This window comes from Marmota marmota, unplaced genomic scaffold, assembly GCF_001458135.2.
Source record: "Marmota marmota marmota unplaced genomic scaffold, marMar, whole genome shotgun sequence".
Lineage (NCBI taxonomy): Eukaryota > Metazoa > Chordata > Mammalia > Rodentia > Sciuridae > Marmota > Marmota marmota.
In genome coordinates, this window is record NW_025999900.1 from 8,841,010 (window position 1) to 8,865,556 (window position 24,547).

The 24,547-nt window shown below is 48.8% G+C and overlaps 1 protein-coding gene across 10 annotated transcripts in view; it reads left to right on the forward strand.

The window, feature by feature from the left end:
• Smoc1 (SPARC related modular calcium binding 1) overlaps positions 1–24,547 on the forward strand; it is a 174,934-nt gene that overhangs the window by 133,921 nt on the left and 16,466 nt on the right. For 4 of the 10 annotated variants that reach the window (XM_015490644.2, XM_015490659.2, XM_015490683.2 and 1 more), the window contains exons 8-13: positions 2,041–2,233; positions 2,782–2,864; positions 5,004–5,109; positions 14,690–14,934; positions 19,746–19,796; positions 20,311–21,635. In XM_015490644.2, the coding sequence (XP_015346130.1) occupies positions 2,041–2,233; positions 2,782–2,864; positions 5,004–5,109; positions 14,690–14,934; positions 19,746–19,796; positions 20,311–20,327 (695 nt within the window). In that variant the 3' untranslated portion in view covers positions 20,328–21,635. Of the gene's footprint in view, positions 1–2,040; positions 2,234–2,781; positions 2,865–5,003; positions 5,110–14,689; positions 14,935–19,745; positions 19,797–20,310; positions 21,636–24,547 lie in introns of those variants that run through there. The other 6 variants (XM_015490666.2, XM_015490698.2, XM_015490675.2 and 3 more) reach the window with 4 other exon arrangements.

Consider the following 24,547-nt stretch of genomic DNA (forward strand, 5'->3'; position numbering starts at 1 on the left):
GCCTTCCCAGCCAGAGGCTGAAGTCAGAGTGCCGGGTCCATGTGCCAGGTTTCCCCAGGCCCCCTTTCCCCACTCTGCTTTGGTCTCTTTCCTAAGCTGCCTCCAGGTGCTGCTCTGGTGGTGGTTATGACTGGGGCAGAATCCCTAGTCTGATGTTCATCAGTTGCTTTAACCTATACCTTGTCCTGCCGAGGAGAGTCTCTTTAGCTTTGCTGAGTTTGCATTATGGAAACAATAGTTATTTTTTCACTTTCCAAGTTAAAAATTACATTCCTATAGTGAATAGACTCTCTCTATATAAAATATAATCTCCATCCCTGCCTCTTTTCCATCAGATATTTTTAGGCCCCAAGGAAATATTCCCCTTACCTGCAGGGAGAATTACTAGACTATTGTTACTCATCAGCATATTCCCTGCCAGTGAGACAGAGGACAGTTTCCCATCACCTAACTTCCTTGCTTGGCGATGGTGGGTGGGGTACCAGGCATTGAACTCAGGGGCACTCAACCACTGAGCCACGTCCCCAGCCCTATTTTGTATTTTATTTAGAGACAGGGTCTCATGGAGTTTGCTGAGGCTGGCTTTAACTTGTGATCCTCCTGCCTCAGCCTCCTGAGTAGTGGGATTACAGGTATGTGCCACTGCGCCCGGTCTTTAAGTTAGTGTTGAGTTTTGTGTCTCTTGTACACCTGTAATGTATTCGTGCTTCAATGGAACCATTATTTTGTCATCAATGAAACCATTATTTTGAGGGCTTTGGCTTCTTTGGGGTAACATCTCTGTTATTTTGATCATTTGCTCTGTGTTTAGTGAGTGACATGGCTCTCTAGGTTCCTGATGCCAAGTTCCCGCTCTAAGAATGGCATTTTGTAAGCATACAAAAATGACAAGGGATGCCCAAGACTATGTTTCTATCAACTTCTTCAAGAGGAAAGATAGAATCATGAAAAAAAGTAATCATAAAATCAGGAAATAAATAGGTAAATGAGAAAAATTAGGTTTTAGTACAAGTTAATAATGCAATCCCCGTTTGTTAAAAAAAAATGTAGATGTGTGTGTTGTGCGTCTGAATTTGCTTATATTTGTGTACACAACAGAGGATCCAAGGAAGGTGGGGAGTTAACTTTCATGAGGTTATGGGATTGTTTAATTTTTTTTCTTTTTAAAGTTTTCTTTGTAATAAGGAAAGAAACCCAACACTATTTATTTTTAAAAATTAAAACAGAAACAAAAGTAAACCCCCAAAACACCAAGGGAAGCCAGGCTTGTGGACGGGGTAGAATTTTCAGGTAAGGGCCGTGCAGGTGGGAGGCTCTGTTCCTGATACAGGGAACTTACACTGTCTCTGCCTGGGCCTGACTTGAGGGAAACCCAGTTTGGATGTTCAGACATGTTGACTTGTTCCTGATACCGCTGAGCACAGACACCTTCCTGCCAGGCCTGTTTTCTCTCCCACTGGACAGAAGCAGTATTGAGTAATCAATGCAAGCCTACTTTGTCCAGCCTTTTGGAGGATGGGAAGGAGCTGAACTTGGCTTTTGTGTCTCTTCTTCTTGGGTGGTGAGCATCATTTTGCATGAGGCTGGTGGCTCGTGCTCTGTCCTGCTGTGTCTGGGCTTGGCGTCTACCTACACATGACATCCCTGCATCGGCTCGCAGGGCAGCCTGGCTCCTGCCCCTGCCTCTCCTGGGGCCAGTAGACAGTACATCAGCAGGAACCACTCTGAAAACAGTGAGGAAATTCCAGCCCCAGGGCAAACTGCTGCTCTGAGAAGGAGCAGCCTGGAGTCCATGGCTGGCTCGGAGCTGCAGCAGACGGCGTTTGGTGGGAATGCTGATGAACCCTGGCAGTGGAGATGACCACAGGGCTGTTCTGGGCTTCCCAGCCCATCACCACAGGCTGGCATGGGAGGCATAGCTGTCTGTGATGCTTCAGTATCTGGACCATCTGTTCCTTGGGGCCAGGCCTGGTCATTGCTCTTGACTTTGGATGCCAGGCACAGAAGTTATAGTCACAGAGGCTGCTTCTTCTCTTATAGAGAAAGTCCACTCATGTGACCAGGAGAGACAGAGCGCCCTGGAAGAGGCCCGGCAGAATCCCCGTGAGGGCATTGTCATCCCTGAATGTGCCCCTGGGGGGCTCTATAAGCCAGTGCAGTGCCACCAGTCCACTGGTTACTGCTGGTGTGTGCTGGTGGACACGGGGCGCCCGCTGCCTGGGACCTCCACACGGTAAGCCTGCCCACGGCCTGTGTTGCACCTGAATTGGGTCCTGGGATAAGAGGACCAGCTTCCGGTTCTGTTAGCATTTCTCAGCTTGACTGCCCTAGTTAGGTGGGAGTCAGGTCACTAGGAGACCCGCTTTTCTATTCATGAGCAGATGAGATTCCGTTAGAAAGATCCTAGGACCTAGATTCTGGTCACAGAGCTGACTCTATCTGTGGAACTTGGAAGAGTATTAACCTACGTGGTCTCAGTTGCCTGATGAGATCAGTATGTTGTCAGAGTTAACAGGTTCTATGGATCAAAAAAGATCCTGTGTGCAGATCTAGGGTGGCCCTGTTATTATGCTTGAGTGGCTAAAAAGACTTATCCGAAATGTGTCAGTGGGAACATTTATGCTGGATGGCCTTGTAGGGGCTAGACAGTGCAGGAGACATTTTGCTGCCAACCCTGAGGGCTCTAGGCTTGGTGACAACACAGATCTTTGCTGGGCAGTAGTGGCTGAAGTATTCTCTGTTGCCAACCTCTCCAAACCTCCCGCCTCTCTCCCTTCCCAGCTATGTGATGCCCAACTGTGAGAGTGACGCCAGAGCCAAGAGCGCAAAGATGGACGACCCCTTCAAGGACAGGGAGTTGCCAGGTAGGAAGTGCTGCCCTGCTGGCACCTTCGCCTCTTTCCTTTCTTTTCTTTTCCCTCCCCTCCTCCTCCCCTCCCCTCCCTCCCTCCCTCCTCTCCCCTCCCTCCCTCCCTCCCTCCCTCCCTCCCTCCCTCCCTCCCCTCCTCCTTCCTTCCTTCCTTCCTTCCTTCCTTCCTTCCTTCCTTCCTTCCTTCCTTCCTTCCTTCCTTCCTTTTCTTCCTTCCAGGGGTGCTTAACTACTGAGCCACATCCCCAGCCCTTTCTGTTTTTTATTTTGAGACAGGGTCTCGCTAAGTTACCTAGCACCTCACTAAGTTGCTGAGGCAGGCAGTGAACTTGCAATTTTCCTTCTTCAGCTGCCCAATCACTGGGTTTATAGGTGTGCACCCCTGTGCCTGGCTCTCTTTTCTGTTCTTCCACCCCTCAGCATGCACACGCAGCTCCTCCTCTGTTTCCCCCTCTGTTCTGCAGCACAGGAGATGCTCATCTGGTACATTGCTGGGGCACAGAGCCAGGAGCCAGGAGCTATGGAATCTCACCCCAGTCTGGGATCGGTCTCTAATTAGTCCTGTGCCTTGAATACATTGCTTTTTCTCCTTGCTCTTGCTCCTGTGTCTTTAAAATGTGGCTCTTGAGTTAAAATCCTATCCCTGGGATTCCACAGTCTTTTCTATATCCCAGTGTGACTGGGGGCAATGTTTTACAGGCTGTGAACTATTTTTTCCCAGGGCCTTGAAGAGAAGATGGCTTACAGGGAGGGGCTCTCTAGAGCGGTCTGGACAGCACCTGTCACCTACCTTGCAATGTGCTTTCATGATGATCCCTGGGGACACAGGATGGCTATGGTGGGGGGAGGTTGTGGTGGGTGAAAGATAGGCAGTGGCTCAGGACCCTGAAGGGGCTGCTGTCCTGGGTTTCTGCTTATTTATAGTAAATTCTGATTGTGAGTTACATTAAGATTGCAAAGATCTGGGCTTTGGAATCCCATAGTTTTTACTTAGCACAAAGGCATATTGGTGCTGGTGGAACTGGGGCCACCTTCCCCTGACCCATTGGGACTCCAGAGTAAGAACTGAAAGCAGAAAAGTCCTGAAAGTCGGGAGCTTCCCACATGAAGTTTATAGAAATCACTTTGTCACCAAAGTGGAGTCATGGAGGCCGAGATGCCTCCTGGCCATTCCCTCAACATATGAGAATTGGGATTCTACTTTGTGCCAGGCACCAGATATAATCTAGTGTTCAAAATTGACAGGAGGCTTAGAGAATGGAGGAGACAGATCGCGTACAGCTGAAGGACGGCATGCATCGGTAGTAATCATGCAGGAAAAGAACAAGATGCTATGAGAATGTCAGGGGGAGCTCAGATGCTCTGAGAAGTAGCAGTTAACCCAAGACCTGGCGGGTTTGGAGAGAGGAAGTACTTGCTGCAGAGAGAGGGGCTGTGGCTATGTGGAGGGCCCACTGGGTGCTGTTGAACACTTATAGGGACTCCCACCTCTGCAGTTGCATGATGGTGTTTTCCCCAGTAGTACCCTGCTAGTGGGTGTTGATATGGCCCAGCCATACCTGGGAGCATACCCCACCTGCACTGGGGTTTGGCAGGAATACGAGGGGAGTATTGACAAGGTGAGTCTATGATAGAATCTCAGCTGGTTGAGGAGGAAAGTGAGAAAAAGGAGGAGGTTCTTGGATAGATAAAACAATTGGTGGACTTAAGTCAACTAGGACCCATAGGGCTTCTCTCTCCTCCTCCTGCTCCCATAGCATCTGGTCCTTACCCCCTGGAGCAGCGTTTTTACTATTTTAGGAATGACTGCCTGGCCATTGGCTTGACTATATTAGCTCAGTATTTTGTGAGTTCCATGAGCATGAGGATCCTTTGCTTTGTCTCCCTAGAATTTAACACAGTGCCTGGGTTGGTGCTCAGTGATGGAGTGATCATTGAAAGCATTATTGTCCCTGTGGACTGTGAGTAAATGATGGAGGTTTATGAAAATCAGCCGAGCAGTAAACACATCCCCAAAGTGGATTTGGCTGGACAATAAGGACTTTACAAAGTTTGGGAAAGGATGGTAGTGGGGAAAGCTGTTTACTTGATTACTTACCTGGCATCTGCCTTCAGATCTCACTTTATCTTTTAGGTTGTCCAGAAGGGAAGAAAATGGAATTTATCACCAGCCTCCTGGATGCCCTCACCACCGACATGGTTCAGGCCATTAACTCAGCAGCACCCACTGGAGGTGGGAGGTGAGAATGTGAGCAGGACTCAGGCCCAATAGGGAGTGTGGGGCCTAGGACTCTCCAGATGCCGTGGGAGGCTGGAAGGGCGGGAAGATGGGCAGAGAAGGGATTGGAAACCTATCTTCTTCCTGAAACCATATGTCCCTGACTTTTCCCACTTTCTTCCCCAAATCTCCCTGCCCTTCAATCATCCCTATTTTGAGCTATGTGTCTCTTGCTTTTAGTTACCTAGTTTACAGGGTTGTCTGGAAACTTCTAGCTATTTAATCTCGGAAGGGGAAGCAAAGGAGAGAGAGTCTTAAATGACAAGAAGAGTGCTGGACTCCTGATGAGAACAGGGAGCTCCAGGAGGGCAGAGAAGGAGCACAAAGTACTTTGTGACCTTGTTTTTCTCCGAGAAGGCAGGATCCATTGCATTCCAGGGAAATCTGGGCAGTGGAACTGGCTACTCCCATAGCCACATCCCACTTGGTCCAGGAGGTAATATGGTAGCTGTGGCAGTGCTGACGGGAGGCCTAGTTAACCAGCAGCCCTGGAGCTCCCAGGGGTCCACGGAGTCAGTAGACCAGAACACACATCCATGCTTTTACTGAAGGCCTTTTGAGCACAGATGACATGGTAAACCTTGGGCTAGGGACTAAGTCTCCAGGAATATGGAGGCAGGTCCCTGCCCTCAAAGAATGCAGCCTGGTAGGGATACTTGACCATAGACAGAGGCTTACAAACCATGTGGTAAGTGCTACATGGAGAAGGGTTGTGTAACTCAGCGTGAAGGAGTCAGAGCAGGCTTCCTGGAGGAGGTGATCACTGAACTGTTTTTGAAGGACAGGTAGGACTTAGCCAGTCAAAGGAGGGAGAAAGCCATTCTAGGAAGGAGGAAAAGAATATTGTAACTCCAGTAAAGTATATGTCTGCAGTTCATTATGGCTGGCCCCAGGTGGTGGTGGTGGTGGAGGAGGAGGAGGAGTTGGAAAAGGAGGAGGAAAGAGTGACCAGGGTAAGATGGAAGATGAAGAAAGAAACCAGATTTCAAAGGACCTGTGAGACATGCAAAGTAAAACTTCCAGTTATGCAGCCAGAGCAGGAGGCATAGTAGGGGCCAGAGGGTAGCAAAGGAAGGGAGAACCGAGGTGTTGAGCCTCCTTACAATAGCAGAAGAGGTACCATGGGCTTGGCAGCCTGCTTCTGAGCTTACATGGTCCATCAAGGATGGGAGCTGGTTCCCAGCTTCTTCTCAGAAGTGGAGCTGCTAGGATAGTAAGGAGTGACACTAGAGGACAGGCCTAGGCCCTTGGGCCCTGTGGAATGGGCATGTATGGAAGTGATGATGAGCAGGGATATTTGGGATGTATTTAGAATACGGATCGAGGACTGCATGCATAGCCATCAATGGTTCCGCCTCCTGAAGGAGCCGATGGCAGCCTGAATACCCAATTTTATGACACATCAAAATGATGGCCACAAATAAGCTAATGCCGCCCAGAGGCAAACAGATAAACAAAATGTGGTGTGTGCATAGATTGGACTATTAATTAGTCTTTAAAAAAAAATCCTGTTACATTGAGGAAATTATGCGAAGGGAAATAAGCAAGTCACAGAAGCAGTCCATTCACAGGAGCCATCTGAAATAGTCCTGCAGAGTCAGAAGAGTAGAATGGTATTTTCCAAGGGCCATGGGGAGAGAGAAATGGGGAGATTTTAATCAAAGGGTATCAAGTTTCAGCCAAGCAAGATGAATTAATTCTAGGAATACGCTTTATAGCATCGTCCTTCTAGTTAACAGAACTGAGTTATGCACTTAAATTTTTGTTAAGAGGACAGATCTTATGGTAAGTGTTCTATGATAAAATAAAATTTAAAAATAAAGAGGAAAGTGGAGGCAGGAACAAGCAAATGCACAGGTTGTCACTCTTGGGAAGTGCTTGTGGGGCACCCAGTGCTCCTGTGAGCTCTGAGCTGGTCTCTGGCTGTGGCTTTGTCTCCACTCACCCTGGGGATGTGGGCCAGGCCTCCCTTAGGAGGAGAACAGCAGAATCTGAGAACATGGAGACAGCATCTGACAGGCCCACAGATGGGAGCTTCCCCGAGGCCGCCCATGCTCAGTAATTCAGTATCTAAGACTCAGAGGATGCACCCTGATTGCCAAGAAGGCGGGAGGGGTGTGAGTTTTGAAAAGGCTGTATTGTCTGCCTTTAGGTTTTCTGTTTAAAACATGGAAATACACTTGTTGTTTCATGCAAAAACAAGCGAGAGATATAGTAGCCTCTCTTATCTGTGGTTTCACTTTCTAGGTTTTCAATTACCAGCTCCAACGTGAATATTAAATGGGAAGTTCCAGCGATAGACTATTCATAAGTTTTAAATAACTTTTCTCACAGTATACTGTTATGCATGTTCTATTTTATTTTTAGTTATTGCTAATCTCTTACTGTGCCTAATATATAAATTAGACTTTATTGAGGATGTGTATGTTTTTAAAAAAAGAAAACCTAGTCTAGGACTCCTTACTATCTGTGGTTTCAGGGGTCCCCTATGGTGCTTGGGATGTATCCTCTGCACATAAGGGGGCTATTATATTTACGTTCATTAGAAGAGAGAAGAAAAAAAAAGAAAGAAAAAAAAGGGCAGTCATGAGCTTAAACTCTCCCAGGTCTGGGTGGTCCCGCCCACAGTTCTCTGCTGGCTCTGCTCTGACCAGCAGCCTGGGGTACTGTCCAGCAGGTCTGCTTTAAGACAAGACTTCAAGCTCTGCCCCATTGGCCTCCCCAGAAGCCACAGCCCTTGGGCACTGATGGTCTTAGTCACAGGAAAGGGAATACAGGGAAAATGGGAATTGGTGTCTTACCCTCAAATCACAGGTAAAAGGGATTTTTAAAGATAATGAAAACTGAAACATATAATGTTTTAATACCAGTGGATCCTTAGAGACAGGATTCTTCTTTTTCTTTTTTTATTATCTCCACTTTCAAGTGTAATTTAGAGTTGGGGAAAGTTTAAAAAAAAAAAACAAAAAACTTTCCCAAACACATTTTTCATTTGAAGCTCATGTCAGCTTAACTATGCTTGGTTTCGATAGGCATGAAAAAGGTTTGAACTGCTTTTGCTAGTTGTGTTACCTTGAGGCTGGACTTTTAATCAACAGACAAATAAGAAGGACCAAGAAGTAGTTTAGAAATCAAGGAAGGCAGGGAGAAGCAGTTGTATAGGGAGGTAGGTGGCCAGGGGTGACAGGTTTCTGGGTTTAGAGCGCTCCCAGAACTTCCCATTACATATACCATAAGCCCTAACTCTGACCTGAACTGGCCCTGCAGGATGGTCTGGCTGCCTCTGGCCCACCTCCAGGACTACTTCCCTCCTACCACTAGGTTTTAGCCTCCTCACTTCCTTTGGCAGGTCAAGCAGACCTTCGGTCTAGAGTGGGATCGTCCTTCTTCCCATGACTGGCCCCTGTGTATCCATTTAAACATCACCTTCTGAGAGACTGCCCCGTCCAAAGGAGCTGTCCAGTCATCCTCTGTCCCTGCACCCCTTTGGCACTCTCAGCCTGGTGCTTATCATTATCTGATTTTTTTTTTGCTGGCTCTCATGCCACCCAATGAGAACTGCAGTTCTACAAGAGGAGTGTTTACTGTTTTTCCCCCGACTCTATTCCTAGCACTTAGAATAGTGCCTAGTGCTCCTAGGTGCTCAGTAATATGTGTCAATGAATGAACAGCTGGAAAGACAGATGGAGGGACGGATCCTTGAGGGTCCACCAACTACTGCAAGATGAAATGTAAGACTAGATGCAGCTGTCCAGTTCTCTGTGGGCCTGCTTTGTAACCAGGGCTCTATAGCACCTGCCCAGGTCTGAGGGACTTGGGCATTATATAGACAGACCTTGGTCAGTCACTCCTCTGCTGGAGGAGAGAAGCATGGGATAGGTAGAGATTGAGACGCACATCTGGAACAGGGCTGATTAAGAGATTAGGAAATATAGGCTTTCTGGGTTTTGGCCTTGGGTTTGGAATTTAGGCAGAGCTGGGGTTGGAATCATGGGGTTAAAGAAACCACATCTAGTCCCTCCTGCATCCTCTCAGGGTCTGGCAGTTAAAACTGGACACCAGCTGAGGCCAGCAGGAAACAGTCCCAGATGAAGACAGTGGGAAGAAGTGACAGGAAGATACTGGGGCAGTGTAGAAAAACGAACATCTTGTTCCCCAGCTACCACCTGTCATGGTGATTTTGGTTAGACATAGGAAGTGGCATTTGAGCCACATTCTCACTTCTAAGTGGGAAACGTTCTTGCCTGGATGGACCAGGGGTAAGGATATCGCAGAAGAGGGGACCATATGTGTAGCAAGAGATGAATGACAGGGGATACATGGAATTGTAAGAAGCAGCATGGTTATTTGGGAGGCAGCGTGTGGACGGGCAGGAGATGAGGCTGCAGAGTTGGGCAGAGCCCTAGTTGTGCTGGGCTATGTGAGTCATGCCAGGGACCATGGAAATAGATGGGCATTTTTGAATAATCATCCTAGCGGTGCTTTGCAAGCAGGATTTAGAAGAGAAGGTTATAGCAGTTGTCAGCAGAGAGTTATGAGGGCAGGACTGTGGGGGGGAAAGGCATGACTAACTAAAGCTTTTGCAACGAAATCGAGAACATTCAAGACTCAGTGGATACAGGGAGTGGGAGAGAGGGAGGAGTCAGCTTGCTTTTCTGGCCTCCTAGCCTGATTCAGTGGTGAAAAGCAGCGCCACCCACATTTAAAAATAGACCAAGTAGAATGGAGTGTTTGGGGAAACTTCTGTGGCTGGTGCATGGGAAGGGGCGCCCACAGATATCATTGGATGATATCCATCCTCAATGAACACTTGTTGAATAACTGAGCGAGTCCCCTGCCATCCACCCCTCCCCACCAGGACTCCAGAAGGCAAAGCTCCCTCCTTCAAACAACCTTGCCATGGCACCCTTGAACCTTTATTAGTCCCACAGGAAGACTTTTGAGATCCCAGGTGGCATAGTGTCCTGGGGCAGGGGAACCCACCCTTGCTCTACCCCACCCAGGCATAGTCAACCTGGAGAGGAGCAGAGACAGGCTGCAAGAGCCTGCTGGCCCTCCGAGGCCCCCTAAGAAGAGACTGCTTCTATTGGGCTTCATCCTCCATGCCCAGTTCAGCTGCCTGTTGATGGCTTCTGCAAGGAAGAGGCTGGAATGTGGCTGACTTGGCATTTCCCAACCCCACCCACACAGCTGGTGGGGCCTGGACCCAACTCCAGATGGGGCTCAGTTGGTCTGCTTGGCTTGGCCTGGGCCTCCTGGCCGTTCTGCCTTACCTTCTTGAAAATTGCTTAGGGCAGCAGAACTGGGCCCCAGATCTTGGCCAGAGCAGGTTGTGGTAAATGGGGCTGGCTCCTCAGTTGTGCGTTGCAGCCAAGGCCTGGCAGGGCTGAGGCTGCAGAAACAAAACTGAAAGTGCTGCGGGAGACAGTGCAGCTTCTGCCACCCCGTAAGTGGGAGAAGGCTCAGTGGGGCTATTCAGGGAGGGACCTGGCTCAAGTGAGTTACCCCATCCCTTTTAGGAGTCACTAAAACAGCCCAGGGGCTGTGGACCCTGGTGTTGCCCTGAACCATGGTCTTCCCAAATCTGAAATTTGGTATCATTTAGGTGTATTTTCCACACCATAGCCAAAGAAACTTGTGCATTCTGTTTACCCAGTGCCAGTGTCAACCTAAAGCTGCGAGTGTCCGCTGCAGATGTTTTAGAAGGATACTTCCAGAAAATTGAAAAATCTAGGTTGATCAGTGGGTATGGCTTTGAGGTCAGGGTATAAATGGTGGGGAGTCTATGATGGACAGTCTCTAGCACAAATGACTTGAAAGACTCTGGAGAATCTAGGGAGACCTTTCCACCCCATCCTTATCCAGCCCTTGTCCAGGAAAAATCTCAGAATCTGGTAGGTTAGCAGAGGCAGGATTCTTGAAAGATTTCAGTCTTAGCGGGAGCTTGTAAAAACTATGGTAGGTACCCTGCTGTCAACCTTGTTTGTGACTTATGTCTATTGTCAAGCCAGAACTTGATTCACAGTTCTAAATCAGATGCCTTTAGTAGTTTTCTTTTTTTTTTTTTTTTAATGTTTTTGTTAGAAATATGGAAGTTGCCCCCAAACCCCTCCCAGGTACTCTCTTTTGTTTCCATCTTCCTCCTGAAGAGACCTGCTTACATATTCTTCTGGAGCCATGGCTGGAATTTCCATTCCTCTAGACCGAGGGTTCTTTACAAAGCCTGTGGACTTTGGATGGGTTATGGGGGAATCCATGGATCCCCTAAAATCTGCAGACTTCTGTGGGGGGGGCATTTTTCTAGAAACAGGCCTATATATAGCTTTGTTTAGGTTCGTAGATGGGCCCATGATCCCCACATGGACCCAAAGCTAAGAAGTTCTTGGTATAAAGCACTTGGACTTTGACCTGACCTAGGTGTTGGGTTCCCAAGTGTGACACTAACACCACCCAGCCTCACAGGTAGACTGAGGGCTCTGTTACTTGAGGAGGGGGCCTGGTGGTCAAATGGGTTCAGAAGCAGAGCCTCATGCTAGCTGGGAAGGAAGGGGATGGAGACAGAACCCTCAGGCCCCATAGGGCAGACCATGGGGTCATGGCTTGGCAGGGCCACTGAGGGCCTCTCCTGAGGAAGCGCTCCCTGCCTATCTAAGCCTAGCCGCACAGCCAGGGGCCCAGCATGGGATGGGTGGTGTAGACCAGCAGTGGGCCGTCAGGGCTGCTCAACAATGTGAGGTCCTGATGGGTGGGAGGAGAGCAGTACCATAGTCTCCCAGGAAGGGGACAGGACAGGAAGCAGGAAGGGCCAGCTGATCACTCTGGCATGGAAGGAAACTCTTAGAGGCTGCGGTTGGGAAGAAGAACCGCTTCTTGCTGCAGGACAGCCTGGAGGAAGGTGGGGGGTGGGGGTGGGACTCTATCAATGGAGTTGCTGAAAATTGGACAGGCGGGAGCCCAGGAACATGTGTTGGAGGGAGCGAGCCTTCCCTGGCAGGGCCTCTGGGTGGGATGACCTCATCCCTTCCCGTCTGAGCGACTGAGGCTTTATTATTCCAGCCTCTAGGTAGACATTACGCTATGCCGAGCCTAAAGGTTAAAGGAAGAGCTGCTGTTGCCTTGGGCTCTCATGGCTCCCTGGCAGGAGGGACTGAGGGGGAAGGTCCTGACTGCCTGCTGCTGAGAGGGCCTTCCTCAGGGGTCCCACAGTGCCCTCCACAGCCTGAATCCTCCTTGGCACTGGGGAGACCAAGGCAGGTAGGGTGTTCCATTCCTGCACCCCGAGTATCCCCACAGAGAATTTTCTGCCTGATCACATGGTGCAGACTGCAGGGGCCATCTTGAGAGTACATATTGCGGGCACTTAGAGGAAGAGTAAAAACCCCAAAATGTTGGCAGCAAAAAAAAAAAAAAAATCTGAGTTTTGTATTGAATAATTTTATACCTGCTTCAAAGACTTCCTGCATCCAGTTTCCATGACAGCCATAGTAGAGTCCCAAAGAGTCAAGGGTGGTGGCTGCTCTGCATGGCTTCCTCACACCTCCCTAGGTACTCCCTGGGTCAAGCCCAGTGTCAAGGTGAAGTTCTGCCAGCAGATTGTTAATTGTGATCTCTTGGAATCAGACCAGGATGCCCAAGAGGACCTGCCCCAGGATAAAATCCACCTAAGTAGGAATCAGGAATGGGCATCTACCAGGAATGACGAGCTGCTCCCTCCCACAAAGAAACTTCATTTTCCTTGAACTTTGAGGTCACTTGGGAGGGCTGTGTGTGTGTGTGTGTGTGTGTGTTTGCTTGCAGGGGTGATTTTGATTTGCTGGCTGATTCACATGAGAGTGATCAGAAATGGTCCCTTCCCTTCTGGAAACACTGACAAGCCCCAGAGAGGAGAGAGCATCAACAAGTGTCTTGAACATTTTTCTTACCATCTACAGCTTCAGAGTGCACTGGCAGTCCCTGATCCTGTGGTTTGGGATCCCGGTGAACCCTCCATCACATAGTGTTCCAGTGCCCTGAACACTAAGTATTTTGAGTGTAGGGATTTCTCAACTTCAGCTTTATTCCCCTTTCCAAGGACAAGTTACTCAGGCATCTGAACACAGGACAGCCTACATTTACTCAGTGTCAAGCTCTGGAAACGGGACCCAGGGTACTGGTATGTTTCTGTTCCTCTGGTGAGAGACTCCAGCCAACCCCTCTGGAATAGATCCATCATTGGCTTTAAAAATTTTAAATATTCGTTTTCACCCTGACTCCTTTTGGGGGAAAAGATGTGGGTATGAATAAATAAACAAAATAGAAAGGTAGACTATTGCATGTAGTTACACACAGACACAGGCCTTGTAACTTCACGGTCACCAGAGATATATGGGCTGTGCAAGATGTGGTCACTACTGTGCATTTGGATACTAGGAGGTGTCCTGGTCACCCTGTCCTATTCCTCAGCAGAATTGCCTGGAAGTGCTGGTTAACATGAGGTCTCAGACCTCCTGACCAACCAGAGACTCACCCCAGCAACTGTGGGAGACACCAGTTTTAGAGTCTTTGTGTCTCTACCCCTTGCCTCCTTGTCTCAATTCCTGTTGAGCTTGCTACTCAGCTGTGATGGACCATGGGAACAGGACACTTGGCATTGAATTGTTGCAGCTTATTTTCATATTTCAGCTCTGCCTCATGGACACAGTGAGCAGCTTGAGGCTAGGGATATACCTCCCTCTTTGGGAACCTTCTCAGACCTGGCCTGACACTCAGAGGAACAGTTCCCATAGTCGCATACGTCAGAGCAGGAAAATTTATGTGAGAAGAGCATTTTTTCTAACAGAAGGAGAACAATTTGTATCCTAGCTGGGTGAATCAATCCAGCCAATTTGTCTTGAACATCCATCTCGTATAAGGAAAATCCTAGCTGTAGTAAAGGGTGAAGTGGATTCATGTGTTGAGGGGACCTTATTACCTGGGGACTCCTAGGGAAAGAATTGTCCATTCTGGAAACTCAAGCTGGAGAAGATGACTTGATTCTGCCCTAGAATGAGCAGCCCTGGGAGATCTTTGGTTTGGAGGAGCCATTACTACCTGATTGTTGGCAGCCCATCTGATGCTATAACATAATACCTGAGACTGGGTAGTTTATAAAGAATCAGATTTATTTAGGTCATGGCTCTGGAAGTTCGAGAACATGGTGCTAGCACCTTCTGGGCTTCTAGTGAGGGCCTCATACAACTTCAACTCGTGGGGGAAAGCTTAATGGAAGCAGGCTCATGTTATAAAGTATATAACAGCCCACCCTCAGGAGAACTAACCCATTCCCACAAGAACTAATCCAGTCCCTTGAGCTTTTAAGGTCCCACTTCCAGGTTTTAAAGGTCCCACCTTTAACCCCCAACACAGCTACATTGGTAACCAATTTCAACCTGAGTTTTGGCGGGGACAAAGCACACTCAAACCACAGCAAGCGCCCTGGCTTCTGGCCATCTTGGAGAAAACTACGGTGGGGTTGGTGTTCCTACAAGATCCTGAGTGGTGTTCTCGGGGTGGGGTGTGTCCAGGTTCTCAGAGCCAGACCCCAGCCATACCCTGGAGGAGCGAGTGGTACACTGGTACTTCAGTCAGCTGGACAGCAACAGCAGCAATGACATCAACAAGCGGGAGATGAAGCCCTTCAAGCGCTACGTGAAGAAGAAAGCCAAGCCCAAGAAATGCGCCCGGCGTTTCACCGACTACTGTGACCTGAACAAGGACAAGGTTATCTCACTGCCTGAGCTGAAGGGTTGCCTGGGTGTCAGCAAAGAAGGTGAGTGCTCTCCCCTCGGCTCCTAGTCTTCTGGTTCTTGCTGTAGGCAGACAAGGGACCCTAAGGGTTTTCAGATTCCAGATATTCATTTATTGAACAAAGCTGTTTACTGGGACTATCCTGTGCTTCATGCTAAATGATTGATACAGGGGTTGAATAGACTAATTAGGTCCCTAACCTTACATAGTCTACTGAGGAGACAGATATTAAGTATTCATGTGTATTGTGGTAAGTGCTTTGAGAATATATTAGAGTGGGTCAGGCTGCAGTAACAAGTAGGCACACCCACATGTCATGTGGCTCACTTAGAAAATGTTTTGTCTTGAGAAGCATGGTTCCAAATTGTGTGTGTGTGTGTGTGTGTGTGTGTGTGTCCATCTGTCTGTATGTTGTGAAGCATGGTTCCGAGTTGTGGGGTGTGTGTGTGTGTGTGTGTGTGTGTTGGAGGGGTGGTAGGGGGAAGGATTAGAGTGGGGATTGCTCTATGTAATTACTCTGGAGTCCAGGCTGAGAGTGACTCTTGGGGTCACTGGTATCCATCTTTATCATGTGGCTTCCAAGGTCACCCTGGGGGTCACCTCTATTCCCAGTCAACCAGATATAGTAAACATGGAACAGTGCATGTGATAGTTTCATGGGATAGTCCTGGAAATGACATATGCATTACTTCTCATATTTCATTTGCTGGAACTCAGTCCACTAGACCATACCAACTGTAGGGAGTGGTGACAAGAGGCAAGGTAGTTTGGAGAGCATGAAAGATGTTATAAGGGCAGTGGGAAGATGTTTGTTTTAGTCAGCTTTTTCACTGCTGTGACTAAAAGACCTGACAAGAACAACTTTAGAGTAGGAAAAATTTATTTGGGGTCTCATGGTTTCAGAGGTCTCAGTCCATAGAAGGCTGACTCCATTCCTCAGGCTTGAGATGAGGCTGAACATTATGGTAGGAGAGTATGGTAGAGGGAAGCAGCTCACATGATAAGGAAGCAGAGAGAGACTCCACTCACCAGATATAAAATATATAACCCAAAGCCATGCCCTGAGGAACCCACCTCCTCCAGCCACACCCTACCCACCTTCAGCCACCACTCAGTTAATACCATCAGGGGATTAATCCACTGATAGTATTAAGACTCTCATAACCCAATCATTTCTCCTTTAAACCTTCTTGTCTTATCTCATACATGTGCTTTTGGGGGACACCTCACTTCTAAACCACAGCACTGTTGAAGAGGTTCAGTCAGACAAATTATAGAATCAGTTTTGCTTTAAAATTTTATTCTGGCTGCACTGTGGGAAATGGATTGGAGAAAGGCAGGGTCACCCAAGAGGAGGTGTGGCATGGTCTGGGCAAGAAGTGATGGAGAACCTCGTTATGAAAAACACAGGGGGGTGAAGAGAAGTGGATGGACTGGTGACTGAGTGGACACAAGGCCAACAATTGGTGTGGGCACCTACAGGGTGGGACTGCTCACTGAGATAGGCAACAAGGAAGGAAGAGAAAGTGGGTGTAGGAGGAGGGTATGGTTTGGACAGATCCTGTTGGATGCACCTAAGGCCTGAGTGGCTCTGTAGAGCAGGGGAAAGGTCTGCACTGAAGATAGATTTGGGTGATACAGACTTTTGGGAAATGGAAAAGCTGAGATTATTTAGGGAAAGTTTAGCATAAGAAGACAAAAGAGCTCCTTGTTCGTCGGTTGTCAATGTAAACTCCAAAAGTGGCATGGGTTACCACAAGAAGCCCAGTCTTGGGACCTGCTCCTCCATAGCTGGGCTCTGGTTCTGGTTCTGAGGCCAACTGGCCTGTGACGTGGGTGAGTGACATCCTCACTCTGGGCACATTCTATCTGATGAAGATGGCTCTCCGGTTTCCACTGTACTCCAATTTTCCACGTCACAATACAACATGAGAGTTTCCAATCCTGCCTTTGCCATGGACTAGTTCTTTTATCAAATGTATATTAATCCACCATTTTGTGTTTTGGTTTCTTCATCTGTAAAATGGGAATAATGATAATATCTACCTCTTAGGGCTGTTGTGCTCATTAAATGGGACAAAGTGAGAGCATTTATCATAGGGCCCAAGACATTGAAGGAGCAGAATAAAAGGTCAATATTAATATTCTTCTTCATAAGATTATTGCCTCTGCCAATAGTACTTAACACACTGGGTTGCAATTTACTTTTATGATTCCTTCCTTGTGGCTATGGACTCTGTCCTTTCTATTCCTAACCTCTAGCATATGACATCTAGTAGCAGTTCCTTAAATCCTTGTCAAATGAATGGATGGATGGAGAGGGGTTGCTCCTTGTGACAGTATCATGCTCAGACATCTTTAGAATCTGCTCATTTCACAGAGCACAGGCAGAAGTCCAGTGCTAGAAAGACCCCGTCCAGCGCTAGTGGTACCCCAGGTCGACCCATGAGCACCTCCAGGTTGACTGATTCTGTTCTTGGTCTCCTTCCCTTGCTGGGAGTTCTTTTCTGTGCAACCAGAGAAGAAGCCAAGAGAAGGCCTGATGTGGTGCCCAGAGCTCAGGGAATCCTCAGAAGGTAGTCTAGGCACCAGACGTCTCCCAGTCCCTGTTGATGCCTAGCACCTGAAGGAACATTCGGGGAAAACTCTGGGCCAGAACACAGTATTTAGGGGAGTGTTGGTCCGATTCAGTCAGGGATGGGTTTTAATTTCAAGTCATCTTCACAACTTTGCCCACAGAGGCCCATAGGGTGCTTTGGGTTGCAGTTGTCATGGCTCAATGTATCTTTCTGCTTCCTCAATTCACTAGGGAGACAGGAGGATGGATGACTGTTTAGGCCTAGGAGAGGAGTGGAGGTCCTGGCTCTTAATCCCAGCTCTTCCACTTAACTAGCTCTGTAATTTCTGGCAAATCACCCAAACTCTCTAAGCCTCAGTTTCCTCGTGTGCAAAATGGAGACAGTAGTATCCTCCTTATGGATTTGGTGTGAGGATATAACAAGTTAATGCATGTGAGGAACAGCACGGCACCTGGTACATGGTGAACACACAAAAGAGATTAGTAGTACTAGAGGAGCCCATCTAGGGGCTCAAGACGCAGCAGCCAGCTTCTCCTGTCCTGCTGTTCTTGTGGGTGGCAGAAAAGCCACTTGGGTCCATAGTTTGTAGCCATCCCAGGGAATGGAGCCCCTTCCCCTATCATATGGTGTCATGTGGTGCCCTCTGGTGGGCCAAAAGGGGCTTGCATGCTAGGAGTGGGTACAAGAGGGGTGGGGAGCAGATGCTGGGCTTGGGAACGAGTATACTTTGGGGTCTGAGGGACCTTTAGAAATGTCCCCTGAACATGGCTATTTTCGCCAACCAGATCTCTCATTAAAGAGCTGAATTCTCTGCCCAGCATGAAAAAGCCAGGCATTCTGAGGGCTGGAGCCTCTGTCTTGGCCTTTTCCAAATGATGGAACATTGTCACCAGGATTATTGTCACCATTCTGTGAGCAAAGAGAAGGAAAACTAGTGCCTCCATGTTCCAGTAATGTCAACTCTTTCTTTAAATTGTCTGAGGTTGTCACCTGCCCCTGGGCTCAGCCTTTCCTCTCCCCTGCCTTGCCTGGTGGGCCGGAGCATGGTGCCAGAGGCTGAGATCCAGGTCTGAGTTCGCTTTCTTACCTGAAAGCTGTGCCATCCTGGGTAGGTTACTTGGCAACTCCAGGTCTCAGTTTTATCATCAGAAAATGGGGATAATTTTATTACTATCATTTAAAGTTGCTCTGAGGATCCAATGGCACATTTCTGACTGTACGTTGTGTGTCTTGAGTCTCAGCTCAGTCGGTGCAGGACTGCTGTTGGCCTCCTCTCTGTGTGTGGATCTTTCTGTTCAACACCGAGAGGAGCAGCTGCTGGAGCAGAGGAAGGATGGGATCTAAGGCCAGGCAGCCTGGTTCTCCCCTTCCCACCCATCTGCCTTGGGCCTGTCCCTCTATATTTCTGTTGATGTCCTCTCCTACTAAATTGGATATGCCAGTATGTACATGGTGCCCACCCCTTTACCTTGTGCTTTGTCTCTTTCTCAGGTCTTGAGGAATATTGGGGACATTGAGCTATGGGGTCACATGACCCACAGCTGGGCTTAGATTCTACAGCACTGTCCATTGCCCCAAACACTTTCTCCCCTAAGAATTCAGTCAACCCTGAGGGCAATCCTGTGAAGGAGGCCGGACAGAATCAGCACATCTGCGGTCCTAATTTCCATTCTCTGGGCAGATCCAGGGCCACTCAGCATGGCTCAGCACCTCGTGTGCTTCCCCAGCTCCCTGCTTCTCTTTGGGGAGACCAGGATCCTACAGGAGCAGGCACAGCCTGTCTCCAGAGCTGCTTGGCACCTAGGGGGAAGAGTGCATGTGAGCAGAACAGGCCTTGGACTCATATAAACCACCCAACCACTCTGAGCTTCTGCCTCTGAATGTGTCAAGGGAAAGACCAGGATTCCTTCTGTCTCTGACATTCCGTGATTTGGAAAGTAAGATCAAGGAGGTTATAACACAAAAACGTTCACTAACACAAAAACCCTTCTTGGCTAATAGCTGAGGAGGCTCCAAAGGGGGCCTCACAGGGCCTTGGCCTTAGGGAAAAAGTGACCTTGGTTAAAGGTGCTGACCAGCAATGGGTTCACCTAGGCAGAATGTGACCATAGGCTTCCACAGAACAGACAACTTCTGGCTTTATCCCAAGTTCATCTTTCATTTGGGGTTATAGAGGGCAAGGACCCAGTATAGAAGTTGACCCAGTTCTCTGGGTCAAGGCCACTCCAGTGTCCTGTGTTCCTATTTGTTGCAGGTAGCCTTGACAGCTTCCCCCAGGGGAAACCAGCAGGCTCAAACACATTCAGTAAGTCTCCTTCTTTCTGAGCTTTCTACTTTCTCTGTGGATCCCTTGAGGAAGTGTTGATGGCACAGCAGGGGTGACACCACTGGCCCAGTGACTTGGGCTTCATTTTCAAAATTTTTGCTGAGGACATGAGAGAAAGATGGTTCGTGCTAAGAGGATAAATCATTGTGCCATTTCCTCCCCAGCCCCAGGCTGACAGGCTGGCCTCTGGGGGTGGTATGATACGTGCAGAGTGCACCCCCAGCCTGTGCTCCCCAGGCAAAGCCAAGGTCTCTGGAGTGCTGGACCCATTCTAGGTGACCTGGGCCGCCTCAGAGTGGCAAAGGATGGGCTGTCAAACTGCTTATCTGCAAGTCTAAGGCACCTGTGTCACCCGCAGCCCATCTCCAACAGCGGGTGGAAGGAGCTACCCTTGTGGGGGAAATTGATAGACGTAGCTGAATTTCTCAGATATCCCACTCTTTTTAATTTTTCTCCCCCTCTTCTGTTTTGCACTCTCCTTTCCCCCTCCCAGTAGGACGCCTTGTCTAAGGAGCAGAGAATCAAAGGGCGGTGGAAAGTCCAAGGAGGCAAGATGGACCACCAGACACCTAACTAACCTTCAGCGCGGCCCGTGGCCAGCAACATCCCGTGTAACATAAGTGGTGCCCACCATGTTTGCACTTTTAATAACTCTTCTTTACGTGTTTTGTTTCTGGTTTCATTTGTAAACAACCAATATCTAATACCAAGTGGGATGAGGAAAGGGAAGAAAGACTTGATTCTCTCTCTCTCATCGTAAGTTTTTGGATCTGCTACTGACAACTTTTAGGTTACTGGGGGGAGGGGTGTTGTTGGGACTGAGAAGAAAGAGATTTATATACTGTATATAAATATATATGTAAATTGTATAGTTCTTTTGTACAGGCGTTGACATTGCTGTTGATTCCTTCCCCTCCTTTTCCCAGATGTGGGTGCTCTAGACTTTCAGTCCACCTATCTAGAACCTAGGACTCTGTCTTCTTCCAACCCAGATTCCATGGAGGCCGGCCCTTGTGTGTCCGTGGACAAGAGCTCTGCACTTGCTTTGCAAATGCCACTGGCTCTCATCAGATGGGAGGAATGTACTGCCCCATGCCATTAGCTGTCAAACTTGGCAAGTCACCCGGCCCTTGGCCTTCTCAAGGGAGGCTGAGTTGGAGAGACAGGCATTGCCCCGGAGAGGAGGGAAGTCCAGATGATGTGAATAGTCATCACAGCCCCAGTTCTCACATGGCCCAAGTGTTCCTGCTAACAGATCCCCAGGAGCCCAGGATCAATGGGCACCCTGGTCTCTTAGTGATTCACTGAGCAAATTATCCTCCGAGGATTTGCATTAGGTCAGTTTAAACATTCCATATGGATTTAGCACCTACTCTGTGTAGTGCATGAGGAGGGAGGTGAAGAAGAAAAAGGATGTACCGCTGGGCCTTTTATTTAGTATGTTTGATACCTGAGAAACCCAGGGAAGAAGACAGAAGGCCCCCCCGGCAATGGGACGCCCGCTCTCCTGCCACGCGCAGATGAGGCTCCCAGATGAGGCTCCCGAGCGTGGCTCTCACCCTTAAGGTCACTTTGGGTTTTTACCTCCTCTCTCCTCCCACTGTGGTCCTCAGTGATTATCACAAGCTCCCAGGCCTATAAGTCATTTCCAGAAGTAAAGCAGATCTTGGGTGTTCAACTTCTTTCTTGCCCAGAAGGGCAGGAACAATGACCAGTTATGGGAATCCAGGTATACCTTTCCAGAATGCTACCAGGATTCCAGATGGGCTGCCCAGCCCTTGGGGCAGATGCCCAGCTTCCTCTGCCCAGTTGATGTGCCTTCAGAGCTGCAAGTGATACTTGGCACCTCTTCCCATGGGCAAATGTGGTGACGGTGAGGGCTGTCACATACCGTAGCCCAGGACTGGTGCCCTCGTCCAATTGCTCTTGGCCATCTGGCCTCATTTTGTATTTCATCCTGGGTGGATCTATCTTGTATTCCATTCCCTAAGTGCACCTGTCTTGGCAAACTATTTTCCATTTTGGGTCTGGAAGGCATTGGCCCCCAAAGCACTCCCTAGTGAGGGAGTGTGGCCTCTTGGGACTGGATCTGATGGGGTCTCAGGCTAGAGAAAGTTCTTGCTGTACTGAAGAAAGTCATAGAGGTTGTCTTGGGGACAGTCACTGGCCCTGTCCTGACCTGGTAAAGTGAAACAGAAGCCCTCTCCTACAACCTCGACCAGAAAACAGCATGCTGGAGCTGGATGGACCTTGCAGGAGACCCCAGCCTCATTTGCTGGCTGGAGGAAGCATGCACACACGGAGAAGGTGCCTCCTTGTAGGAGTGCAGACTCTTCCCAGCCACCTTCTCTCTCACATTTGTGCACAGGCCGTGTTGCGTGGTTTTCCTTTGTGAGGGAGGGAGGGTGGGAGGGAAACTATTTGTAGCTTGTTTTATAAAAAATAAAAATGGGTAAACCTCACAGCTGTTATCTCTTTCTTTGGGCGGCTCCCTGTGATGGAAAGGTTTTCTAGCGGGTTTCCTCATTTTCCCTGGCCTCAGTGCTCTCACCTGACCCCAGGAGGTCTGATTGCTGGCATAGGTGGTGTGTGCATGTGTGCAGATACCCAGTCCACTTGGCCTTTGCCTACACTGTGTGCATCCTCTGTGATTCTCCCCCTTACCTCTCTACCCATGCAACTGGTCCATGAGACCCTCTACCCCCATCCTGATCTCCTGCCCACAGGCCAGCACTGGACTAGTGGGAATGTTGCTGCCGAGTTTTGGAGGCAGAACTGGGGACAAGCCTATTCCACGGCTTCTGGCTGCTGGGAATGGCTGCTGTGGCCATGATCCAGATCACCAGACCCTAGGCTGGGATACAAGTGGGAAGTAGACCTCAGTGAGGTTTGTATGGTCCATGTCACAGTTCTGTGGGTCACATCCATGCTGAGGCTGCTGGTCTGGTTGCTCATCAAGATGGGCATTGACAGCTGGCCTGGGTGTTTTCCTGTGTGGCTGGCATCTTCTCCTTTTGCTCTCTCCATGCACCCAGAAATGACCTCTGCCACCACCCACTTGAGATTCTTCTCTAAATCCCTTTTGCCACACTCTGGGCCCTTGTCCTCAGTGAGCAAACAGAACATAATTTCCCTTGTAAAACCCTTCTTCAACCTTTTCTCAAGCTGAGTGTCCCTGGGAAAGGGTCTAAGTGCTGGAATGTGGTCACATGGGCCCCTCCTCATCCAGCACTTTCCCTTCCCCATCCCAGTCCCTCTGCGGCTTCAGAGAGGACAGCTGATTTGCTGCATGCTTATCACATGCCAGACACTGTCCCAGACCTGTCATATGTTATACCACAGCCTAGATTCAGACATCGTTGTTCCCATACCCAAGTGTGGATTCAGGATCAGGAGTTCACTGACTTTCTGGGGACCCCCAGCCGGGACAGGCAGAACAGGAGTCACCCTTAGATTTCAGACTTTGGGCCTGCAGCTCTGCCCATTCCCTGGCTGCCTTCCTTGAGGCTCCAGAACAGCATTCTTCTCCCTGCGTGCAGCTTAGGGACTGAATCAACAGTGTGCACATTTTTTACTCTGAGCCATTAAAGGTCCTGTTAAAAGTCACTACTTTGCAGAGACCTATCACAATCTTCATGGACTGTGAAGAGAAATAAAGAAGGCACTGGCCTCTGTAGGACCTCCTTGGAAGATTTGGGGTTGGCCCAGCAGAGAGACCCAGCCTAGCATAGGAAGGGGGCAGTCCTGAGCTCACCTGTAACTGCCTCATTCTGTCATCCTTTGCTTTCTCCAAGACCACAGGACTATGAGCCAGGGAGAAGTGCAAGATAGATCTGTTCTATTTGTTTCTAACCATGAGGCTCCAGCCACATGCTGACTCTGTAGGGAAGACCCTGGGATCTTCAGTAGAGAAGCAGAGAAGTGACTGCTGCTAGAACCAGCCATCTTTTCAGGACCCTTGTGGTACTGACAGGGAGGGGGCCCCAGGTCAGCTCCCAATGGGATCCAAGACAGGTAGGAAGCTGCTGGCACCATCCTACATAGAAACAAAAATGAAAAGAAAAAACAGAGATAGCTAGGCTGGCCATCTGTCGTTTATACCCAAGTTCCTGAATGACCTGCAAGACCACAGGTTTGCTCACCAAGGAGGCCAAAGACCATCTAGGCACCCTGACATTCTGGAATGTGGCATTTGGCTTTTTCCTACCAGACAGCTGGAGACAGGTGTTATGGTTTAGAGATGAGGTGTTCCCCAAAAGCTCACGTGTGAGACAATGAAAGAAAGTTTAGAGGTGAAATGATTGTGTTCTGAGAGCCTTAACCCAATCAGTGCATTAATCCCCTGAGAGGGATTAGCTGGGTGATAACTTCAGGCAGGTAGGGTGTGGCTGGAAGAGGTGGGTCCCTGAGGGCATGCCTTTGGGGTTTATATTTTGTTCTTACAGAGCAGAGCTCTCTCTGCTTCCTGATCATCATGTCCTGAGCTGCTTTCCTTCACCACACTCTTCCGCCATGATGTTCTGCCTCACCTCGAGCCCCAAGGAATGGAGCCAGCCTTTTATGGACTGAGACCTTTGAAACCATGAGCCCCCAAATAAACTTTTCCTCCTCTAATTGTTCTTGTCAGGTCTGTTAGTCACAGTGGTGGAAAAACTGATTACAACAAATAGGCAAAATTTGATCTGTTCATGCAGTGCCTCCAAAACAATCCTAGATCACTACTATCCTTT